Below are 23904 nucleotides of genomic sequence, written 5' to 3'. Positions count from 1 at the left end.
AATTATACCTAAGAATATGTTCTCTAGAAAAGTTGCTTAAGTTCTCTACAAACACCTCATATCACTCCTCTTCCACAAAATCCTTCTAAGTGTCTATAAATTTTTTAATCTGACTTTCAAAGCCCTGCATGATCTGACTGCTATGGACCTTACTTCCTGGAACTCTCTTTATAGGGTCTTATGTTTCAGCCAAAATGTAAGTCATTGTTCTCTAAATATAGCCCCCAACTTTACACAACTCTTTTACTCAGTTGCTTTTACATATGAAATGCCCTATCCTCCTCCCTAACCAATCTAGACATGCTGAAGTTATACCAATTTTCAAGACCTTCCTCAATTGTAACTTTGTGATCAAGTCTCAGATTGTCCCAGGTTGAAATTATCTCTTAGACCTCAAAACTCATCTAGTAAACTCCTTATAGTTCTTATGATAGTCTACTTAATTCTTGTTTTTAATCATAGTTTTTATTCCCTGAGTATAATCTTAGTGAAGATAGTGATTGTACTCTATCCACCCTTTATACCTTTCTCAATGCGATTATGTCATAGTGAACAAAGTGCAAGTTAATAACTTAGCCATATATATAACCAATCCAGTAAAAATAATTTTTCATATTAATAGATGATTTTTTATTTTTAAAAACTCTTTCATATACGTTTATTTACTCACTAGCACTCCAAAATTAGGTATAAAAATATTATTATGCTTATTGTACAAGTCATACAGTATACAGATAAAGACGGTATGCATTGTGTAATATTTGTCTGTTAAACAAATAAAGAAACTGAGGCTCAAATAGCTCCAAATAACTTGTCCAAGTGAGCACAGCTAGTTAATGAATGCCATGAATTTAGAAGCCATCTCCTGATATTTTCATTACATCAGCTGTCTACCTTAATTAACCTTAGTTAGATACTCAAGTGTTCTCAGTTCAAACAGGTTTATATTTTTTGAATTCAGCACATTATTTGATGATTACCCTTACTGTATTTTTCCCATTTTAATGTTCTTTCATCAATATGGAAAGTATCAAAAATATATGAGAGGACAAAAATAGTTTCTATTCAAGGTCTTGCTCTAAAATAATCCTGGAATTCAGGGTATAGCCTAAGTTGTTAATGTTTTCATAAAAATAAATAAAGGAGAACAATACCTCTCCAGCTTCTGCTTTCCATCCTTTTTCCATTGCACTGAACCACTCAAAAGCAATTCCACTAAGATAAATAACAGAAATTTGGGGCACTTGAACTTCATCTGATTTAACTCTGAAAAACAAACAGTTGAAAATAAGATACATTTTTGCAAATAGTTAATTTCCTAGGGAAACCAGAGTTTCCCAGCTCTGATTTAGGGTATACTAAAGTATGGCCAATTATCTTAAGTGTTGCAATGAAAGTATCCCAAAAAGTAGACTGATTTTAATCCACTCAGATATTAAAATTGGTAACACCATATGTACTTCATAAAAAGTAAAGGAGGAGGAGGAGGAGATCTGTTATGACTTTACCGAAGCTGAAAATCATTACTTGAAGCAATGTAGGAAAAACAGGCCTGGATTTTACACTGGGCCTGAGCCCACATAATTATAAAAAAAAAATGTGTTTTCACCAGAACTCTACCTAAAGAAAGTTAGCAACAAAGTATAATGTTTATGCAGGTCTGAGCCACAGGAATAAATGACTCAATAATATGCTGAATATTTTATTAGAAAAGTAAGGTTTTCCTGATAAATTGAAGGGCTTGGATGATAGAAGTACTAAAAAAAATTCAATGTTTTATTGAGTTTAAAGGCCTGTGAATGCATTCTATAAATATATCATGCACTCTCTATAAGCAACCTCTACTGAGTTTAGAGAATCTTAAATTATCTAATTAGGGCTATTCTCTCACACAGTCACTTTTGGGTGGGTCCCTTGTTTTCAGGCATCTGAGAGTTTCTTTTGACAGTAAATAATAAAAAGACCAATATCTAGCCTCCTATTATAAGGACTAGTTGAACCTAATCATATAATGAGGTTATACAACTTGACAAACAGAACATATAATGAGGCAAGCTATACATGTGGCAAAGTATAGAGAATAAGAGTGTGAGTTCTGGAATCAGGCAACCTGAGCTGGGATCTAGCACCTTAGTATTAGCTATGTGATATTCATCTAGTTACTTAACGTATCTCTGTCTAACTTTACTAATGTGAATAATGGGGTTGTAATAATATCTTCCTTATGAGGTTGTTTTGAGTGTTAAATAGGGTGATCTATGTAATGTGTTTGGTATATAAGTCCTCAGTAGGTGTTAGTTATCATCATCATCATTATCATCATCATCATTAAAGGAAAACAAGACTGACAAGTTTAAAGATTTGACACTTTTTGTCTGTATGGAAAAATAAGATGGGAATGATCTCCTATATTCACAGAATATCATAAATAGATCTAATTCATACTTACCCACATCCCCACCCAATATCTCACAGGAGGAAACTAATCTTAGACAGATGACATGAGTTGTCCAGTATCACACATCTGGCTAAGAGTATAACCAGCAGCACAACTCAGGGCTCCTCATTCCTAAGTCCAGAACTCTTTCCACTATATCATAATAGCTGCCACCACCCCATCCCCAACTTTAATTAATTGATTATCCAGAATGTGGGCCTGTGGCACAGAGGGCATAAGAACAAAAAAAAAGTAACTATTTATTGAATTTAATGATTTCAATATGAAGGTTAAGGTAAGCCACATATAGATCAATGACACTGAAAATTAAAAATTGAATAATATAGATTATTAAGAGGAAGGTTTAGATTCTTATTTTGGGGGTACCTTTAAAAGTAAGGCATCCTCTTCATTCATTCATTCATTCAAAAACATTTGGATTAATTCCTATGGAACAGGCAACGGCTATTTGTGGGATGACTACTATAATCCTGACTAGAACTTGATGCCACTGAAAGTATCTTCCATCATCAAGATTTTGTTCATTTTGGGCATTTACTCAGACCATCTTACCTAATTTTGTAAATAATCCCCTTATTCTAAAGAAAATAACATTATACCTTTGTGGGAAAATATCCATGGAATTGTGCCTATTGATTGTAAATTATAGTGAGATATAGGGAGCTTGAGTACTATTATCAACTCTTTGCACACTGATAAAGCTATGCAGTTTTGCTGATTTGGGAAAAATATAAACAATGCCAGCATAATGGATAGAGTGACAATTTTATCTGATCATTATTAAAAATCATATTGTCTCATTTTTATAGATCATTTTTAATAGCAGAGCCTACTCTTTGAAATTAAACTAGAAGCAGATGAGACAAAGCATAACTAAGAGTCAGCTTGAAGTATTCTAAGGGCAATAATCTTAGTTGAGGTTGTTTTTTTATTTCAGCATATTATGGGGGTACAAATGTTAAGGTTACGTTTATTGCCCATGCCCCCTCTCCCCTCTCGAGTCAGAGTTTCAAGTGTGACCATCCCCCAGATGGTGCACATCTCACTCATTATGTATTTATTTACCCATCCCCTCCTCCCCCTCCCACCTGCCCTACACCCGATAAATGTTATTCCTATATGTCTACTTAGGTGTTGATCAGTTAATACCAATTTGCTGGTGAGTACATGTGGTGCTTATTTTTCCATTCTTGGGATACTTCACTTAGTAGAATGGGCTCCAGCTCTATCCAGGAAAATACAAGAAGTGCTATATCACCATTGTTTCTTAAAGCTGCATAGTACTCCATGGTATACATATAACACATTTTATTAATCGACTCAGGTAGTTTCTTATATTGGTTTGAGAATTTTTAGATTTAATATTCTTGTTTGACACAATTTTACATCTTGTTAATTGCAAATATTAATATATAATAACACTGGGGTATGTATTAGTGGAGTTCTCAAAGGATAAATAAAAAGATTGCTACCATCAATACATGAGTGGATTAATAAAATGTGGTATATGTATACCATGGAGTACTATTCAGCTATAAGAAACAATGGTGACATAGCACCTCTTGCATTTTCCTAGAAAGAGCTGGAGCCCATACTACTAAGTGAAGTATCCCAAGAATGGATAAAACAAGCACCACATGCACTCACCAGCAAATTGGTATTAATTGATCAACACTTATGTGCACATATAGTAGTAACTTTCACTGGGTGTCAGGCACGTGGGAGTGGGGAGAAGGGGATGAGTATATTCACACCTAGTCGGTGTGATGCACACCATCTGGGGGATGGACAAGCTTGAAGCTCTGACTGGGGCAGGGAAAAGGCAATATATGTAACCTAAACATTGTACCCCCATAATATGCTGAAAAGAAAAAAAAAAGAATGCAACCTAACAGTACATGGAGAATGTATTGCTATGAAAGCACTGTAGAAACTCTTTTTTCATTAGGTTACTTGCAAAGCTGACAAAGTAATTTAGCTCTTTGGAAAGATGGACATGACCTAAGAGAGCACTAAGTAATGCTCTTATTTCTAACTAATCGGGTCAATATAAAAATAAAGGAAATAATACCTCAAGAACTTAAGACATTCAATTTCTTTTATGGCTTAATAATACTCCTTTGTGTATTTTTTTTTATTTCATGATATTATGGGGGTACAAACATTTTGGTTACATGTAATGCATTTGCCTTGCCCAAGCCTTGGTACTAACGGAAGACTTTCAATTTCTGAACTCTCTTTTGTTTCTCTTAACAGGAACTCCATTCTCCAACTCCAAAACTATCTACTTGTGCCCCAAATGCTCTACATATAACCCATAATACTGAACAGGTAAAAGTTATCAGTTAGATTAGATTTGTTTTTCGTCTTATGTAAATCTTATTTATATATGTAAGCAATCTTTAGACCCTCATAAGAATAATACTTTACACATTCACACAATGTCAACACCATAAAATAAGAAAGGAGATACTTACATATGAGAATCAGCTCAACCTATCAAAGGAATGTGAAACAAGTGCTGTGAATGAAATTCTTCAGTTTCATTGCCTACTCATCCAATTGTTTTTAGTTTGAGTACAGTTTAATTTCAGCCAAAGATCTCCTAGTGTTATGGATATTTTAAGGGTCCTTGATTGAAGCACAAATAAAATATCTACATCTTGAATGAATTGAGGGCTTTACTTTGTGAGTGTTAGTACTATATGTTTATATTCAGAGAGAATAATTTATAGGGTCAGAATTAGCCCTTCCCATAAGTTATGATTTGAAAGACACACAAGGTTCTAACTTCCTTAGCCTTTAAAGCCTAATAATCCCACTTTTAGGATTATTCTTGAATTACACATTGTGTATCCAAAAAGTATCTATAATAATAATTAAATAACATATTAAAATATGTGTTTAATTTGATGCCATATGTCAAGAAGTAAATTCTAAGAAAATGAAACATAAAACACACCAGTTACATGGGAGAGGAGTATAGGGGGTATGAGATGTAGAGGATAGGATGGAGAGAGATGCTGTTTTAAGAAAAGAGTCTGCACTATATGAGGTATCAGGGTGTGAATTTGGACAGTGAGGAGAAAATGGATAAAAGGTGATCTCTAGACCTTGAATACAGTAAGAAAAAATGTGATATAATGAAGAACAAATAAAAAGATTATCAAAGGAAAGTTTCCCTACCACTTCCCAATTTGGCCTAGACTACAGCTAGGTCAATTAGTGAAGCACTTATCCAGCTAACATTTGCTGAGTGCCAAGTATGTGCCAAATATTGCACAAGGGTGGATTAGACCCAATCACTATTATTAAGGAGCTCATAGAACAGCATGGGTCACATGCATAACAAACCATGCAGCAGTGGAATAAAGGCTATGATTGACTTAGAAATTGATTAGATTAGATTTGTTTCTCTTCTTTTTGTATAAATCTTTTCCATATACATATATGGATATGGAATCTTCAGGAATCTTCAGCAATCTTCAGGTCCTCGTAAGACTACACATTCACATAATGTCAGGACCACAAAATAAATAAGAAAGTGGATTCTTACATATGAGAATCAGATCAGCCAATCAAAGGAATATGAAACCAAGGGAGGACCACCAAGGTATGATTGCCTCAAAAAGTAAGTCCACTAAAATCACAGGGGTGTTCACTACACTCAAATTCAGTCAGGAAACTATTAACTATGTTATTTTTCATGGCAGGCTTTAAAATTGGGTTTACCGTACATATTATTTCTGATATTAAAAATATGTGTTTATTGTAGAAAATTTTAGAAGTATAAAATAATATAATGAAGCAAAACAAAAATCACTCCTGACTCTCTCCCCCATCCAGAGATACTACTCTTAATGTTTTGTTGTGTTTTCTTTCATTCAAATACAAAATTGAAATCATACCATATATACAGTATTATATCCTAATTTTCTCACTTACATTTACATGACATCATGAGCGTTTTTCAAATAAATTTATATTACTATGGCTACATATTTCAACCTATGGATGATTATATAATCTTTCTCCTCTCCATAGGAGAGTACCTTTCTTACTGCACCCTCATCAGTGCTATTATTTTTTATAATTTTCCAATACAAATATGGCATTCTTTTGTTACATTTTTTTGATTCCTAGTTTGGTTGAACACTTTTTGTTAAGTTTATTAATCAGCTGCTTTTCTTCTTTTATAAATTGTTCACATCATTTTTCCTTTAGTGTAAAGATTTTTTTTCTCATTGATACATAAGAGCTGTCTTATTTATTGATGATATATACTATTTTTTCATCAAAAGTTTGCAAATAGGCCAGGCATGGTGGATCATTCTTGTAATCCTAGCATTTTGGGAAACCAAGGTGGGAGGATCATTTAAGGCCAAAAGTTTGATACCAGTATGGTCAAGAAAGCAAGGCCTCATCTATGCAAAAAAAATTAAAAACATTAGCTGGGCATGGTGGTACATGCCTGTAAATCATAGCTACTTGGGAGGCTAAGGTGGGGGGATTGCTTGAGCCCAGGAGTTAGAGGCAGCAGTGAGCTATGATCGAGCCACTGCACTCCAGCCTAAGTGACAGAAGGCAATGCGTCTAAATGAAAAAATTTTTTAAAAGATGCAAATATTTGATAATTCATTCAATTTGTCTGAAAAATCCTAAATAATTTGTCTGACATCACACATATAATATTGAAAGATTAAGTGGTTTGCCTAAGGAAAAATGGTTCTCAGAGTGTGGATTCTAGTCCCAGGTTTTGCCATTTGTGCAACCTTAGTCTAGTGGCTCTCAAAATTGACTATGTATTAGAATCCTATGGAGGGCTTGTTTACAAAGTTTACAAATAACTTTGTTCTAGTGCTTTGTCTCAGTTTTAATGTTATCTATGGCCTTCTCCTTCCAATACATTGAAGATTTAAATGTTTAAGTACACATATACCTTTTTCTCTTTGTACCTCTTCTTATTTTTTAAAAATATAAGGTGTTCTTTCCAAACTAAAGATTTAATTAATCAATATTAAACTATATTTTCTTTTAATCACGTGGTGACATTTACAATGAGATATTTTGAAACTCTCATTAAATACAGTTTAGAAAGTGGGATGAAAAACCATGAAATGAATATAATACAAGTATCCAGCAAAGTGCTGAGCACATGACACATTTTTGTATGTTTCTGAAACTGAAATTAAATAAATCATAAAATCATACAGCATCATTCATGAAAATGACTCTAAAAATTTTACTCTGAAAATTGTTCCCTATTATTATTGATGGCTCCAAGGTCACTAAATAATTATGATTATATGCAGCTTTTATCTTTTCTTCACAGGAACTCCAGTCCCCAACAGTGAAAGTCACTACATATCCACAGACCACTATTAGGAGATACATAGTACAAAATCCTGAACAGGTAAGATGCAAACTCTTTCCCCAACATATAATTTCTTAGAAGTTGTTAGCTTAAACAAGAAGAGTGAGTCAGTTATCAGATCTTTAATATCATATTGTTGAACTTTCCTACAGTTATAAAGTGAATTTCTAACCATTAGTATAAAAAATGCCATCTTTAATTCCAAACAACCATGTGTCCATACATTCTGACTCATTATTGCAACAGCTCCAAGCAGCTTGGAAATTCCTAGATTATAAAGGCTTTCTACTTGTATAGCTCCACCCTTATGCTACAGAGAATTTTTATGCACTTTGAACCAAAAGAAAAGGGGCAAAGTTCTTTCAGAGGCTTCACATAAAAACTCTATCAACTGCTACATCAGCAGTTGAAGTCTTTATTTAGATTTGCCGTTGAGATATGGACTAGGAAGATAAAAACTCAAAGTCAAAGTTCAAAAATGTCTCCAGACCTTTGTTGCCTATGGTGTGTGAACTTTTGTGCCTAGAAATGAGCTGATTAGAAAATTACATTATTATATTTTTTTACTGAGATACCTAACTTTACATTTCACAGACTAGGATATTATTCTGTGTCTAACATTGAGGAGAAAATTAAGAAAACCTTTTTCCACAGTAGTAAGCCTTCCTTGACACACACACATTTACACACACATACATACCTCTACCTTCTTTAGCTGCAACAGGAAGTATGATGAGGTTATGAGGACATTATTTTCACAATTGGCAACAGTGTGATCCAGATAGGAATGCATAAATTCTTTGACTTGCTCTTTATTTCTCTGTCATGATGCAACAATCCTACCCTACCCTACAAGACAAAATAAATTATTTGCTTCAGCTGTGGAAAGTAAAGGGTTAAATTAGGGTACCACTTGCTACTATTCTAGATGAGTGGGAAGGATGGACTAGATTTCTACTAGTTTCTATCCCCTCTCTTCCTTATTTATTTATTTATTTATTTATTTATTTATTTATTTTTCTTTCTTTCTTTTTCTTTTTTGAGATAGAGTCTTGCTCTGTTGCCTGGGCTAAAGTGCAGTGGTGTCTTTATAGCTCACTGCAACCTCAAAGTCCTGGGCTCAAGTGATCCTCCCACCTCAGCCTTCTGAGTAGCTGGGACTACAGACCTGCACCATGATGCCTGGATAATTTTTCTATTTTTTGTAGAGATAAGGACTTGCTATGTTGCCCAAGCTGGTCTCGAACTCCTGGCCTCAAGCAATACTCTTGCCTTGGCCTCCCAAAGTGCTAGGATTACAGACGTCAGCCACCATGCCTTACCCCTTTTTAACTTGTTTAAAAATCATGTTCTCACATCTCCTTAGCTAGGCAGGCTGCTAGTTGTGCATGTGTGTTTGTATGAACCTATGAGGCTCTGAGTTGAGGGGTGATTGCTTTGGACATTTGCTTGAGTTTTCATATATCCATGTAAATATTGAATGGTAATATGATTACAGCTAAATCAGTTGCCTATTCCTTCTTCAGCAGAATTAAATGTTTAAGCAACAAATCTGAAAAGGTGGGGGGAGGGAGAGGGAGATAAAGAGGACCTAGGAGAGGAGAGTATACCTCTTTCTCTCACTAAGCCAATCACTTTACACTTTCCCTTTCTTCCTCTTCCTCTCTCTTTTTCTTTCTTTCACACACAAATTTGGGGTATGCATGCATACTTGGATGCATAGTACACTTGATATCCCTGATTTTCAATGAGTTATTTCTAGATAGTACTTTCTTTTTCATAATGTGAGAATTGCTGTTCTTGCTTGGGATATATCCAAAGAGATTTCAAATATCAAATCATTTGGATTCCAATCCACATTGCCAGAGAATCTTGGATGAATCTTTATTCTTTAGTTAATGGGGGAAAGGAAAATTAATATTTATTTAGCATATACTCCATACTATGAAATTTACATATGCTATACCTTTTAATCCTAAAAAAAAAGGTGAGAAAACAGAAGCACAGAGAAATTTGGTCATTTATTCAATGAATATTTATCAATTGCCTACTATGTGCCAGAAATTGTCCTAAGAACTGGATATAGAGCAGCTAACAAAACAAGATCCCAACATTCTTCAACTTATGTTCCTAACTGGTACAAAACTATTCAATTACAAAACCATAGAATTGGAATTGAAATTGAACAATGCAGAACTAGGAGAGAGAAATGTGCAAATTAAGGACCATTGATGATGGGGGTGAATTAGAATCCAGATACTCACCTGCACACCTCCTTACCCATACTATAGTTACAAAGGCAGAAAAATTAAAAGTGTGTATGTAAGTATCTAACATATTAGAAAAAACTGAGCCTGCCTCTGTAAGAGCTCTTCAATATGGCTATATTCAACTATAAACAAGCAAATAGTTTCTCAGGAAGAAGACCCAGCAGTGGGTTGAAGAAAAATTGTCATTTTTAAGCTTTTGACTCTTTCCATTATTGAGGAATAAAACAAATTTCAAGCTCCATGCTTTTTAAACAAAAACAATCTGACTGATTTTTCAAAGTATCTTGAAAATCCTGTCTAGATATATTCCCCATTTTATTTATCTAGGTGTATTCCTTTTTTGTTTGCTTTTTTAAATCTCACAGGAGAAGATTTTAGTTTAATTACAATATTTATAATAAGCTGAACTTCCTAAAGGGCAACTTTATCCTCTTTCACCTCCCGGCTTGTCTAATCTTTATTTCTCTTGCCTGTAATTAAAATGATCTCAATCTACTTCTCGCATTATGATTTCCTTCTGTCTCTGTTCAGTCTTTTTATTTTTGGTTGTTTCTAATCTTCCTTATTCTCTATTTATTGTCATTTTGTTCAAAAAATTTATGCATTCTAGTTAAAACTTGATCCAGAAATTAAGGAAATACTTTTGTTCTATCAGTGGATAGAATCCAATTAATATTAATCAATTTCATGAATTTTATAGTTGTGGAGCTCCTGCTATGGGGAGAACACTATACAGTCTTCAAATAGAAATAAGGGGAAAAGACATGTTTCCCAAGCCAGAGGAGCTTATAGTTCCTCTGAGGGGGGAAATGAAATAAGACATGTCCACAAATAGATACATAGAATATGTGGTAGGATGTAGAATAGAATCTGTGAGAGAAATACAGATAAAGTCTTATTGGAGTTCAGAAATTGGAGATAACATATTTGTTTAGGAGAAATCAAAAAAATGATTTAGTGTGGTATTTAAAGTATTAATATGATTAACATCAGTATTAGTATGCTTTTACTAGAAAAAAAGAAAACTAATGTTTAAATAAGTGTGACTTGCTTCGGGCTTCTGGCTCAAGTTCATCACTCTATCTTTTTTTGACTCTATCTTTATTTTGGAGGTAGCTTTAACAAAATTTGGTAACTTACTGGATGTGGAGGCTAAAAGAAGAAAAGTCAAATATGACCCTAAGCTTTACAGCTTAAGACACTGAGTGTCATGGTGGCTTAATTAAAAGGATTGGGAAATGAGGGGGAGGAAAAGCTGTTTTGGGAAAGGAAAAGATTGTGAGATTTGTTTGAGCCAGTAGTATTTGAGGTGCATGAAAGGGGAAGATGCCCAGCAGGCAGTTAAAAATGACTTGAAGAAAGGTTACATTTTAGATAGAGACATGGGAGTTATTCCTCTTGAAGTTATCATTGAAGCTGTGGGAATGAGTGAGATTAGTGAAAGGTAATGGAGAGGGTTGACTTCAGAACTTTGAGAAATGCCTATTTAAGGGAACAGAAGGAAGGAGCCACTTTCACAGGCAGAAGAATTGTCAGAGAGGGATGTGAACACAGAGTAACTAAAGCAAATAGAGAAAGGGGTTATCAACCATCTCAAATGACCGAAGGCCAAAGAGGATGAGGTTAGAGAATAGGGTTGGGCCATTAGAAATGTGTTAGTGATGTTTCAGACAGCTGTTTCAGTATACTCTTGGAGGCAAAATCCAGATACCAGAAGTTCATAGGAAAGTAGATCAAGATAAAGTAGAAAAATGAGTGAGGATTACTCTTTTGAAAAGGAAATCTATCAAAGGAAGGAGAGATATGGTGGAAGCTAAAGGAGAAAAGAGAATCTTGAAGACTTGGGAGAGTTATAGATAGAGGGGAAGGAGCAATAATGAGGAAGGCTAAAGATGCAACAGAGAAAGGAGAGAAATGGGAGAGACAAGAGGGGATGTGATTTCAGGTACAGACAGAGAAGTGACTTCAGGCAAAAGCAAAAGGGAGTACATCTTTCTTCTTAATGAGATGGAAAGACCAGAAAAGAGAGATTTTTGAGATGTGGAGGGAAAATTCAAAGATCTCGTTGGGTAGATTATCTTGGTTTTCTTTGTAAGTAGGAGGAAAGTGAGGGAACATGAACACAAGAGATTGAGGAAAGTGAAAAGATTTGTAACCATAGTTTTCAAGAATTTAATGAATACAAGTATGATCACGAAGGTCAGAAGGCCTACTTGAAGCTGAATAACTTGAACTTGTAATGAGCCAAATTAGCAAACTTTTTTTTTTTTTTAATTTTCTTCAGCAAGGCTTTGTGGCCTGGGAACAGTAAAGTAGATGTTGGGGATTACATACTTTGTTAGATGTGAGAACTGCTGCCAGAGGTTCTACAAGTAACAATTAAGATTATAAGATTAGCCGTTTTGAAAACACCTGTTAATTTTTAGGGTGGATCTGGCACCAATTCAAATGGACAGATTGAGAAATAAAAGCTGCCAAAATAGTAAAACTGTCTAGCAGCTTGTTTGTTGAGAAATCTACAACTTCTGGTTATCTTTATTTTGCCAGCTTTTTTTGCTCAGAATGATTTATTTATATTAATATTTGGTTTTAATTTGTTATAGATTTGGAGAAAATAATAGTCCCAAACTTTGGAGATTTTCTTTTTTACTAAGTCATTTCAAATAATGAGACCAACATACATTCGAGAGAGAATCAACACTGCTAGTGCCTAAAACATCTTTTTTAAAAATAATAATAATAGATGTTTGTTAGACCCATTTGTTCTAGAGCCCTGTTTAAGTCCATTGTTTATTTGCTTATTTTCTGCTTGGAGGATCTGTCCAGTTCGGTCAGGGGGCTGTTGAAATTCCCGGCTACTATGGCCTTACTGTTTACCATGTTATTCAGGTCATGTGGAATCAACCCAAGTGCCCATCAATACATAAGTGGATTAATACAATGTGGTATATGCATACCATGGAGTACTACTCAACCATAAAGAACAATGGTGAACTAACACATCTTATATTATCCTGTATAGAGCTAGAGCCCATCCTTTGAAGTGAGGTATCACAAGAATGGAAAAACAAACACCACATGTACTCACTGTCAAATTGGTACTAAGTGATCATCACTAAGGTGCTCACATGGAAGTAATATTCACTGGGTGCTGATCAGATGGGGGGTGGGGGTAAGTGAACTCACAACTAATGGATGTGGAGCACACTGTATGGGGAAAAGGCACACTTGTAGCCCTGGCTTGGATGAGGCAAAGGCATTACATGTAACAAAAATGTTTGTACTCCCATAATATTCTGAAATAAATATATTAATTAAATATAGCAAAAAATAATAATAGTTCAGCATTTATAGTGAACTTTAGTTTATATAAAAGAAAATGTCATGCTTTTGCTAAATTTATTTTCCCTTCTTAGAAGATGATTACCCCCTTTATATAAAGGTTCATATCTCTTCTCACTCAATCATCTGTTCATTCACTATGGGGTATTCAAGATGGGTAAAGTTCCTGACCTCAGTAAGCCTACTTTTGTATATTTTTAATTTTGATATCCTAGAAAACTCTAAGAAGATTTTTAAAAATTATTTTAAATACAGTATGGATTTTAAATATTATATTACTATGTTATTAAACACTAATGCCATCTGTACATTAAAATTACAGATTAAGGGTACTTTAAAATATGTTATTTTACTTGATACAAAATACCTTGCATTACTATCCCTGTGATAAGGAAGCTGAGCCTCAGAGAATGTTGATGGCTTACTTAAGTTTCCACAGCACATAGGTGATGGAGGAAGAACTGAAATACATGCTTTACGACTCTCAACTTTTTTTCCCCATTAGACCTGCTTCCACTGATTTTGGTAGTCAAACCCAATGGATTTGTAGTAGTCCAAATCCAATTCACTCTGTAATTCTCACCTGTTGACCTCTCTGAAGCATTTATACCTTCAACTTCCTGCTGCTTCCTGAAAATGTTTCTTCTTTTGACTTATGATATTTTTCTCTTTCAATTCTCAGACCACTTAAGACTTGTCTATTTCTTTCTTTGATCTTCACTTGCTTTTTCAACAATTTCCAGGTTTTATCTAGTACTTCTAGGTAGGTGGTCCTGAAATCTAAATCTGCAGTTTTGAACTCCCCGTTTAGTTCCTGATCTGTGTTTTCAACTGTGTGTTGAACGTTTATATCTAAGTGTCCAACTGAACATCTTTTGTAAAAGAGCCTCTTTGGTAGTTCTTTGCAAACATTTGACACATGGTTAAAGGGATTACTATGCACTGAATACTTTGTTAAATTTTTTGAGGAATGAAAACATGAATCATACCTAGATTCTTACTAGGAGCACGTAAAACTACATTTTTGGTACCATTGGCCATGTAGTGCAGTCCCCAATCCCCAGGCCATGAACCAGTGGAGCAGCAGCAAATACAGATTATCATTAGCAGAGAGGTTTGACTGCACAATAAATGTAATATGCTTGAATCATCCGGAAACCACCCCTTCCCTGCTGGGTCCGTAGAAAAATTGTCTTCCATGAAACTGGTCCCTGGCACCAAAAAGGTTGGGGGACGCTCCTCAGATTCAGGATCTCAGAGCCATCTTTAAAAAGTACTGTCCTTGACTATTAGGATAATCTCTTCACTGATCTCGTCACTTGTACTCTTTCTCTTCTTTAATTAATCTTCCTGAAGTAAATTTCTGTTCGCCTCACACCTCTGTTTAAAAGCACTTAAAGACTTCTCACTGCTTGCAGAGAACCAAGCTCTATCTGCCAAGTACATCTCCTGCATATAACTTACACTTTTCCCAAGTTGGTAACTTAAATTATTTTGTTTCCCTTACTTGGAATACCATTTTCTTCCATCTCCTCATATTCAAAGACCTTCTTAATTTCCTTTCAAATGCCAGGTATCCTACCTGAGCACTGCCCAGTGAAACAGTTTTTCCTTCTCTGAACTCCATCCCATACGTTATTTCTATGGGCACACGCCACTTTCTACTTTGTATTTTAGATGTTTGTGTTAATATATTATCTAAACCAGGGATTGGAAAATTTTTTCTCTAAAGGGTCAGATAGTAAATATTTTAGGACTTGCTGGCCACATAGAGCCATGGTCTTCTTTGGTTTTTGTTTTGTTTTGTTTTGTTTTATTTATAGTCCTTTAAAAATCTAAATACAATTTATAGTTTGAAGGCAGTAGAAAAACAGTCTGCCATAGTTTGACTAAATGTGATCAATATTAAATGCTCTTGGTAATAAGTCTGATTCATGTTTTTATGTCTCATAGCACTTATCAAAGTACATCAAGCATAGAAAGCATATAACCATGTGTTTTATGATTACAAATAACTACCAAAGAGGCTCTTTTTACAAAAACAAATAAACAAACACAAAATAGCTTTGATGGGAATCTTTCTAAATATATCCATCTTTGGATTTAATAATTCATCAACTAGTCAAATTTAGTCAATTGTATATTTGTTTTATCAAAGTCCCCCAGGAACATTTAGTTAAAGCACCCTTTATTCAAATTTGAATACAAGAATTACAAGAATTATGTAGCTTTTGGTTCAAGAGTATGTTGCTTTCTCAACAACCAGTGTTTTAGCCCAACTGTTCTAAGAGTATTTACAATAGCAGACTAAAAAAAAAAAAAAATACTGCTACATTTTGTTGATTTTTAAATGGTCCTAAGCACATTAACTGGTAACAAGGTTGGCCATACACCCTTCTCTACTATTCCCCTATTTTACCATATAAATAAATGCAATTTTTGTTTTGTTGCAAAACAACAAAGAAAGCAAGCCCAGCTCTCCCTACAGAAGTAAAGACTCAAACGAAAAACAAAAGACGGGAAAAGAATGTAGTGCACATTATATTTATTTTAGAATCCTAGTCTGATTCTTATTAGCCCTTCCCGAGTTTCTTTCAGATCTTGGACATGTAACCAGCCTTTATTTCATTGGCTGACATCTTCTAAGCACTTGGCTAATCCTATAGCAATTTAGTTGATTATGTGGAGATACAGTGGCTCTTAAAGCCTCTACTCTCTTCTCAGTATTCAAAACGTGTTGTTCTGAGAGTTTTAGCCTTCCTTATAATCATAAGTAAGAATTGTACACTTCAAGGGCACCCAAATTGAGTTCCACAAAAAGACCTTTAATATAATTCTACCTACTTTATGGCTTAGTTGTACTGAATTATGTTTATTTTGCATTTCCCCAACAATACTTTAGCATACAAAGAAACCTGCCAGGGAACCCAATTTAAATGAGATTGACCTCATGCTTGTGTATCTCAGAGGAAACTCATTATGTTTTGCTTTAGGAACAGAAAAAAAAATGTCTTTCCCACTCCTCACCAACTTTCCCAAAAGACTTTGTTAGACCTAGTAAAATGTAGTAGGAGAAATCCAGATTTTTTACTTTGATCAAGTGAACTGTCTTTATTACTATTTCCTTGCATCTGTCAATACATTATTAGGATGTCATTCTGCCCTCCTCCTAAACTCTGCCACTACCTCAGAGCCTATTAGAGACTGGATATTTGCTTAAGTTAAGGTTCCTTTGAAAAGGTAACTTCCAAAACAAAACATATTCTTTAATCTCTTTATAGGAATCACTGTCTCCATTCCTAAGAGGAGGACATTTCTTCCCAGGAAACAATGTTATTTATGAAAAAACAATAAGAAAAGTGGAGAAGCTAAATATGAATCAGGTAATTAATTTTTTTAAACTTGTTTAATAAGTATATAATTTTAAATGATGAATATTTTAATAGAGCTAAAATTACATTTGATTTTCAAGTGCCAGGCAAGACTACCATGAGTTATTATAATACGTTATTATGTACTTAGCCCTTCGTACCATCCTTAGTACTTTCATATCCATTTTATTATGGGAAATATTATTATCTCCATTTTATTGAAAGGGAAATTGAAGTCAAGATATGTGAAGTTACATAGAAAATTAATGGCAGAATCTGAACTTAGTGTAGATATCCCAATGTCTTGTTTGTGTTCTTTTAAACTAGCCTTACAAAAATCATAATTGAAAACATTATAATTTTTTCCTAATTTTTAATACAGAATAAATTTTAAATTGCCAATATGTATGAACAGATATGTGAAATTCTGTATACTGTAAAAAATCTAGAAAACTAAAGCTTCAAGTCACATTTTAAAAATTACATTAAGCTCAGATTGAAAGACCAAGTACAAAGTATATAGCAGCAACAGTGCCATGGTAATTTTATGGCATCTAGAGCCCCAAGTCCTTCATGCAGAGTTGCTGCTGTAACCAGCAGATGTTTCATATTGCTCTGCTCAGTGGATATAAACATGTTCGATACAGACAAAGCCTTGGACTTATCTCTTGGACATTCTTGAACTAGGGCAGTGTATAACTTTCTTTGGGCTACCGTAACAAAGTAGCACAAACAGTATGGCTTAAAACAATAGAAATTTATTATCTCACAGTACCAGAGGCCAGAAGTCTGAAATCACTGTGTGGGCAGGCCCATGCTCCATGTGAAGCCCCTGGGAAGGAACTCTTCCATGCTTTTCTCTTAGCTTCTGGCAGCCTCAGACATTTCTTGAGGTAGAGATGCATCACGCCAATCATCCATCTCCATATGGCACCTTCCTTGCATATCTTCACATCATCTCTCTGTGCATGCCTGTGTTTATGTCCAAATTTCCATTTTTATAAGAACACCAATAATATTGTATTAGGGCCCACCCTAATGACCTCATTTTAACTTGATTACTTCTATAAAGACCCTATTTCCAAATAGGTCACATTCTGAGTTATTAGGGGTTAGGAATTCCAGCATACCTTTGAGAGGGGTACAGTCCAACCCATAATAAGCAGTCAAATAATATCAAGTCAATTTTGAAAACACAATTATTTTTCTCATATACTAGATTTTCATTTTTCAACCTCTTGGCATGAAAACACATTTTATTTTTATGAGCACTTACAGACAGTTGTTACCAGATGTATAGAAACTAACATATTATTATTTGATGTCCAGTAAAAAATGAAATTGAGTAAACTCTCAGAATCATAAACAACTAAATCTTTAAGATTTTGGTTTGCTTGGAAAACTGGATATAAACTAAAGGGTTTGGTATAGTATTTGTTCAACACATATATTCTAGAGGAATAGCAGAATATTTCTGGACCTTATGATATCAAGTAGAAATATTTCATCAAATATGTCTATTCTTCAATGGAAGTTTTCCTCAAGCTGTCAAATTACAACATCTGTCTTTTATCTAACTGGCTGCCACAAAAATAAATTTGACACTTTTTTTTTTATTTTGGCATATTATGGGGGTACAAATTTTAAGGTTTCAAAAAATGCCCTTTCCCCCCTCTCCCCACAAGTCTGAGTTTCCACGGCCATACCACCCTGAACGCGCCCAATCTTGTCTGATCTCAGAAGCTAAGCAGGGTCGGGCCTCGTTAGTACTTGGATGGGAGATGACACATTTTAAATACCAGGAAATATTTCAGGCACATCATTTCATGTTGCTTCCAGTTTCTTTATTTAAAGAGAATAAAAAGCTTTTATAATTCTTAAAATCTAGAGTAATACATTAAATATTGTGTACATTACCATTGTTATGCATGTGGAACAATTAAAAAAGAGCTCCTGTAAGAGTACACTGCTACTATTTACTACTAACTTGAATGTTTGTTTGTGCCCACTTTTTCTTATTAATAACTTTAACAATTTGGGAGTTTAGAAACTAGCACAGAAGCTGCCCAAGATAAAAGGAACCATGCAGTAGAACAAACTTCTACTGCTTTGTCCTGGTTGAGTTTCCTCAGTGATGGAAATAAACTAGGACAAGTTGAGTAAAGCCAGAGTCTAGATGAACCTGTTTACTGTCACATGTGACTAAATCAAATAGGATTAGCTCTTAGCAAATGAGACTCGTCCAAGAAAAAAGAGCCCTTTATAGTAGAAAGGTGGTAAAGTGGTGCCAGTTGCAAGATAAATACTCTATGTAATTCTTTTTTCTCTACCAAAGAGGAAAAAGCTATGATAAATCAGAAATATTTGATCTTTTGTACTTTGGAAATTCAGCTTATGACATACTTCAAAACTATGATTAATATACAAACATCTTGCTTTAGAACAATGACTTTAGTAGTCAGGTGTAACATTCAAAAATTGAGAACCTGCTAAGATTTCAGTGGTACCAATGAATGGTTTGGAGGCCAAATAGGCTCAGGGAAGCGGCAAGGCACCCCAGATGTTGCGAATGTCAGCATTTTATTAAAGAGTCAACTGATATATTAACAAAGGAAGATGATTAAGAATCAATTTTGTTTTCTTTATTGCCCTCTGTTGATGTGTCCTTTCCAAGTGTTTCCTAACTTGCATTTTTGAGGAATACATTGTTTTTTTTTTTTCTTCTTCAGAAGGGATTTTATTTCAATAGTGTACAAGCTCCCCATTTAGTGATAGTTTTCTCAGACTGTCAGTGTGATTTTACCCTAATTCAGTATATGAAGATAGTTTGTAACATAAAAGACAATAATATAACATTCATTCACCTTCAAAATTTGTATGAAAGTTACTGATGGCATACAGTTAGTTTCCTAAACTGTAAAGATCTAAGTGCTAGTGTACTTGTAAAGTGAGTCATATTTGAAAAGCACAGAGAAAATGATTTCATTAACTAATTCTCTGACCTTTATTATCTATATGTCTACCAAGGCAATTTCTATTTGTAAAATGCGTTTCTTTATGAATTTTGTCTTTATTTCAAAATATTTTTTGTATATATGAAAAGTTAATTTTTATTCATGGTAAAATTTTTTCAGAGTATGAAGAGATATACTATGAAAAATAAGCCTCCTTATCTGGACTCTCTAATCCCCAGTTTGTATTCTGAGAATCAGCCACTCATAAGTTTTTTGCTCTATGAATATATGCATATCATATGTGTTTGTAAATACATATGTGTGTATATTTTTTAAATGTTACACCAAAAGGAGTATACTATGTTCATTCTTCTGTACTTTGTTTTTTTCCATTTAATATACCTTGAAAATTGTTTCATATGAAAATTTAAAATGCAAAGTGCTTTACTACGTTAATAAAATTAACTTTCCATAATCAAAAGGAAAGAGAGCATTGAATCTACACTTTCAAAGTTAATTGTATGTGCATGCAGGTGGCATTATGGTTCAAAAAAGAGTATTTTTCCTTTGAAAACAGTCTTCCAGATGCTTTTTATCACAGTAGAATAATAACAAAATAATATAAGCCAATCCGAGCCTACTTGAAATCCCTAAAACTAAAATACGCAGGTGTCTTTTCTTAATCTGTTCTGTATACTTATCATTAAAAAAGCCATGACAAATAAACAAGCAGATATCAGGGATTTAGTTTAAGAACAACAAATTCCAGAATATTTTGAGGTCAGTACAAATTCAGCTTAATATCCTGAAAGAAGTGTAAGCTAGAAATCATGAGTTCCAGTCCCAATTTTGTCATAAATTAGCTGTGTCTTTATAAGTAAATCATCTTATCTTTCTGGACCTCAGCATTTTTTTTCACCTACAAATTAAGTGGGGTAGATGATGATAAAGTTGATGATGACGATGATGTAATAATAATAGCAAGGCTTATTACTCACCTACTTTGTACTAGGTAATTTATAGACATTAGTTTATTTACTCCTCATGGCACCCAAATGAGATATGCACTATGTCCACTTTTACAAATGAGGAAACTGAGGTTCATAAAGGATGCATATACAGTTTCCTAAGATCATAAAGTAAGTGGTAGAATCAGAGTTAAAATCCATTTTTTCTGGACTTGAAGCTTCAGTCATTGGTTTTTAATCTTTTTTAAAAATTCGTGCTCATGTTTCATAAGCATGAGAACTTTGCATCCCCACTGTTATTCTGATATGATTCCTGACATTGAAAATCACTGTATCATATTATTTTCTAATTTTATATTCATCTTCATCTTCAGTATTATTATTAGGTAATCATATGCTGACGTGCCTGTTGAATCATCAAAGAAAGATTAATTCAAGTTGTTATAAAAGATAATAGATCACTATTTTTTATGGATGAGTAGTACCCCATGGTATATATTTATATATATATCACATTTTATTAATCCACTCATGTATTGTTGGGCATTTGGGATGGTTCCACATCTTTGTAACTATAAATTGTGCTGCTATAAATATTGGAGTGAATGGAACTGGAGACCATTCTTCTAAGTGAAGTATTTCAAGAATGGGAAGACAAACACCACATGTACTCAATACTAAATTGAAACTAATTGATCAACACTTATCTACACATATGTTAGTAAAACTCAATGAAAATCAAATAGGTGGGAAGGGGGAGGAAAAAATAGGCACATTATGTGGGTGAAGGGCACACTTATAACTTTGACTCAAACTGTACAAAAACAAATCATGTAACCAAAATGTGTGTACCCCTGTAATATTCTGAAATTAAAAATAAATACATAAATTATGCTGTTAAAAAAGGAAATATTAATATTCATTAAAGTTTTAGTGTTAAGTATAATTGGAATATTAATTTAATCAAAACATGCAATTCCTTGGCCAATTTTGGTAAGTATTTGGATGGTCACAACTAGTTGATCAAATAAAAATGGAATTTAATACAAATTTTCCCAATGAAATAATTTGGAAAATAATATATCACCAATTAAAACTATAAATACTAGAGTTTGAATTATAGTGAAAGAATACATTACATTTTTAAAAATATTTTCAGGTGCTTTTTCTTGATTGGTAATTTTTATTCTTGGTGGTTGTTTTTGGCATGTGTGTGTGTCTTAGGAATGTCATCCTGAGGTCCAATGCCATCATCACATTGTCCAACAGCCCCAGATCATCCACTCTCCACACTGTCAACAGTCCTATTCTAGCCAGCAAATCCAAACCACCACAGGAAGTGATTTAACTTCTACAAACATTGGAAATGAAATGTGCCATGGTGGATTGAGCCAGATTCATGAGCAGGTAATATCAATCAGCTGATTCCTTATCAAACTGGAATAACATGCTTGAACCCTTCTCACACCACTATAAAGGTACCCACAAGAATTTTCATTAAAGAGCCAGGCACCATCATGTGTGCTTATAATTCCAACTGCTTGGGAGGCAGAGGTGGGAGGATCGCTTGAGCCCAGGAATTTGAGAGCAGCCGGGGCAACATAGTGAGACCTCATCTGTAAAAAAAAAAAGAAAAGAAAGAAAGAAAGAAAGAAAGAAAGAAAGAAAGAAAGAAAGAAAGAAAGAAAGAAAGAATTATCCTCAAAATATTGAGGAATTATATCACTGGTATTTTTGCTTTGTTATAGCATTTTTAAAACAAATTTTTTCATCTCCTATCAGAAGGCAAAACAATTTATATCCAGCAATCTATTAAATCTCTGAGGTAAGTTATGAACTGGTTAATGAATACCTAATTTCTAACTCATCCTCAGTTCTAAAATGGGCCCAACAGTTGTGCAACATTAAATATTTTCATGAGGTATGGTATTTAAATGAATAATTAATTGGAAATGATATTTTCTATGGTAATAGTTAGTGGTCACATTTCACAATCTGGTAATTACCTCCTATAGGTCTTCTTTGAGAATCTATTATACTAACTCAAGTCAGAATATTTATATATTCTATTGTATATTACATCAACAAAATAGGAAATAAAATTTAGTTGCCAATGAAAAATATGGGATATAATCCTCAGTGACTAATTTATGTTATGAAGACTTTGGAGCATTGTAAACATCTGGTATAGAAGTGTTAAAAGAAAAAAGATTTTGGTCAAACTAAAAATAACAACTATAACAATGGAAAATCTACCATCATTTGTATTTATTTAGATCTCAAATTGACCTCTTTCATAAGTAACTTTTAAAGACAAAAGAAAAGAACAAGATAAAATAAGGGAGGAACCTGCCTACATAAGACTTTGATTATTTTATATTAAATATACCTGAGTTTATTTATAAGGACTATAACTTTGTAGTATATACTTTGGCCATATTGGTCAAAAAGTACTATAAAAATTTAAAATCCGTGTTTTTCCAATCTAAGAAAAAGGCCTTATATCTTAAATGGATTAGTAATGACCATAAATGAGTCATTTTATTAGATTAAATCATTTGAAATTGTCATATTATATGTCAAAATTGGTCAAATATCAACAGTTTTATACAGCTAAATCTAATCCTTAATTTGTTTTGCCTTAGTTTCCTCTAATAGGAGAAAATGGCCTAAAACAGAAAAGATAACACAAAGCAAAATGGTGTCTGTCATAAATAAAGAAAAACCATACTCTGGGAAAAAAAGAGAGAAGAAATTAATTTCATCTGCAACTTCAAGGAAGGCTTTGTTGATAAGGAGGAAATTGACCTGGGTTTTGAAATGGGCAGAATTTCCATATGTGGTGATGTGGTATTGCGTGAAGATAACATCCTAGGGAGAGGGAATCATATGAACAAAGTTATGGATTTGGGAAAGTATATTTGGGGCTTCAGGAATAGTGGTTTGATTTGTATGGCAGGGAAGACATATGACAAGGAGTACTAGGGTGTAATGTTAACATGATACATTACACCATAGGTCATAATCCTTAAGTATTAAGTTAAAAAGTTTGGGCTTTCTTTAATAGGCAATGGAGGGTGAGTGAAGATTACTGAGTAGGAAAACACTGATAGGTATTCTTTAGAAGGCTAACCCTAGCAGCTTTGTGCAAGATAGACTACCATATT

The 23904-nt window shown here is 33.8% G+C and overlaps 1 protein-coding gene across 2 annotated transcripts in view; it reads left to right on the top strand.

Annotated features, from left to right (window-relative positions):
• The window catches only part of POF1B (POF1B actin binding protein), a 76137-nt gene that overhangs the window by 10062 nt on the left and 42171 nt on the right, over positions 1–23904 (top strand). For both annotated transcript variants that reach the window (XM_012790090.2, XM_012790089.2), the window contains exons 3-6: positions 4715–4789; positions 7791–7871; positions 16726–16827; positions 21962–22144. In XM_012790090.2, coding sequence (XP_012645544.2) covers positions 4715–4789; positions 7791–7871; positions 16726–16827; positions 21962–22144 — 441 coding nt within the window. The remainder of the gene's footprint in view (positions 1–4714; positions 4790–7790; positions 7872–16725; positions 16828–21961; positions 22145–23904) is intronic.

Source organism: Microcebus murinus, chromosome X (genome assembly GCF_040939455.1).
Source record: "Microcebus murinus isolate Inina chromosome X, M.murinus_Inina_mat1.0, whole genome shotgun sequence".
Lineage (NCBI taxonomy): Eukaryota > Metazoa > Chordata > Mammalia > Primates > Cheirogaleidae > Microcebus > Microcebus murinus.
The sequence above is the reverse complement of the archived record's forward strand: the minus strand, read 5'-3'. Positions and strand labels throughout refer to the sequence as shown.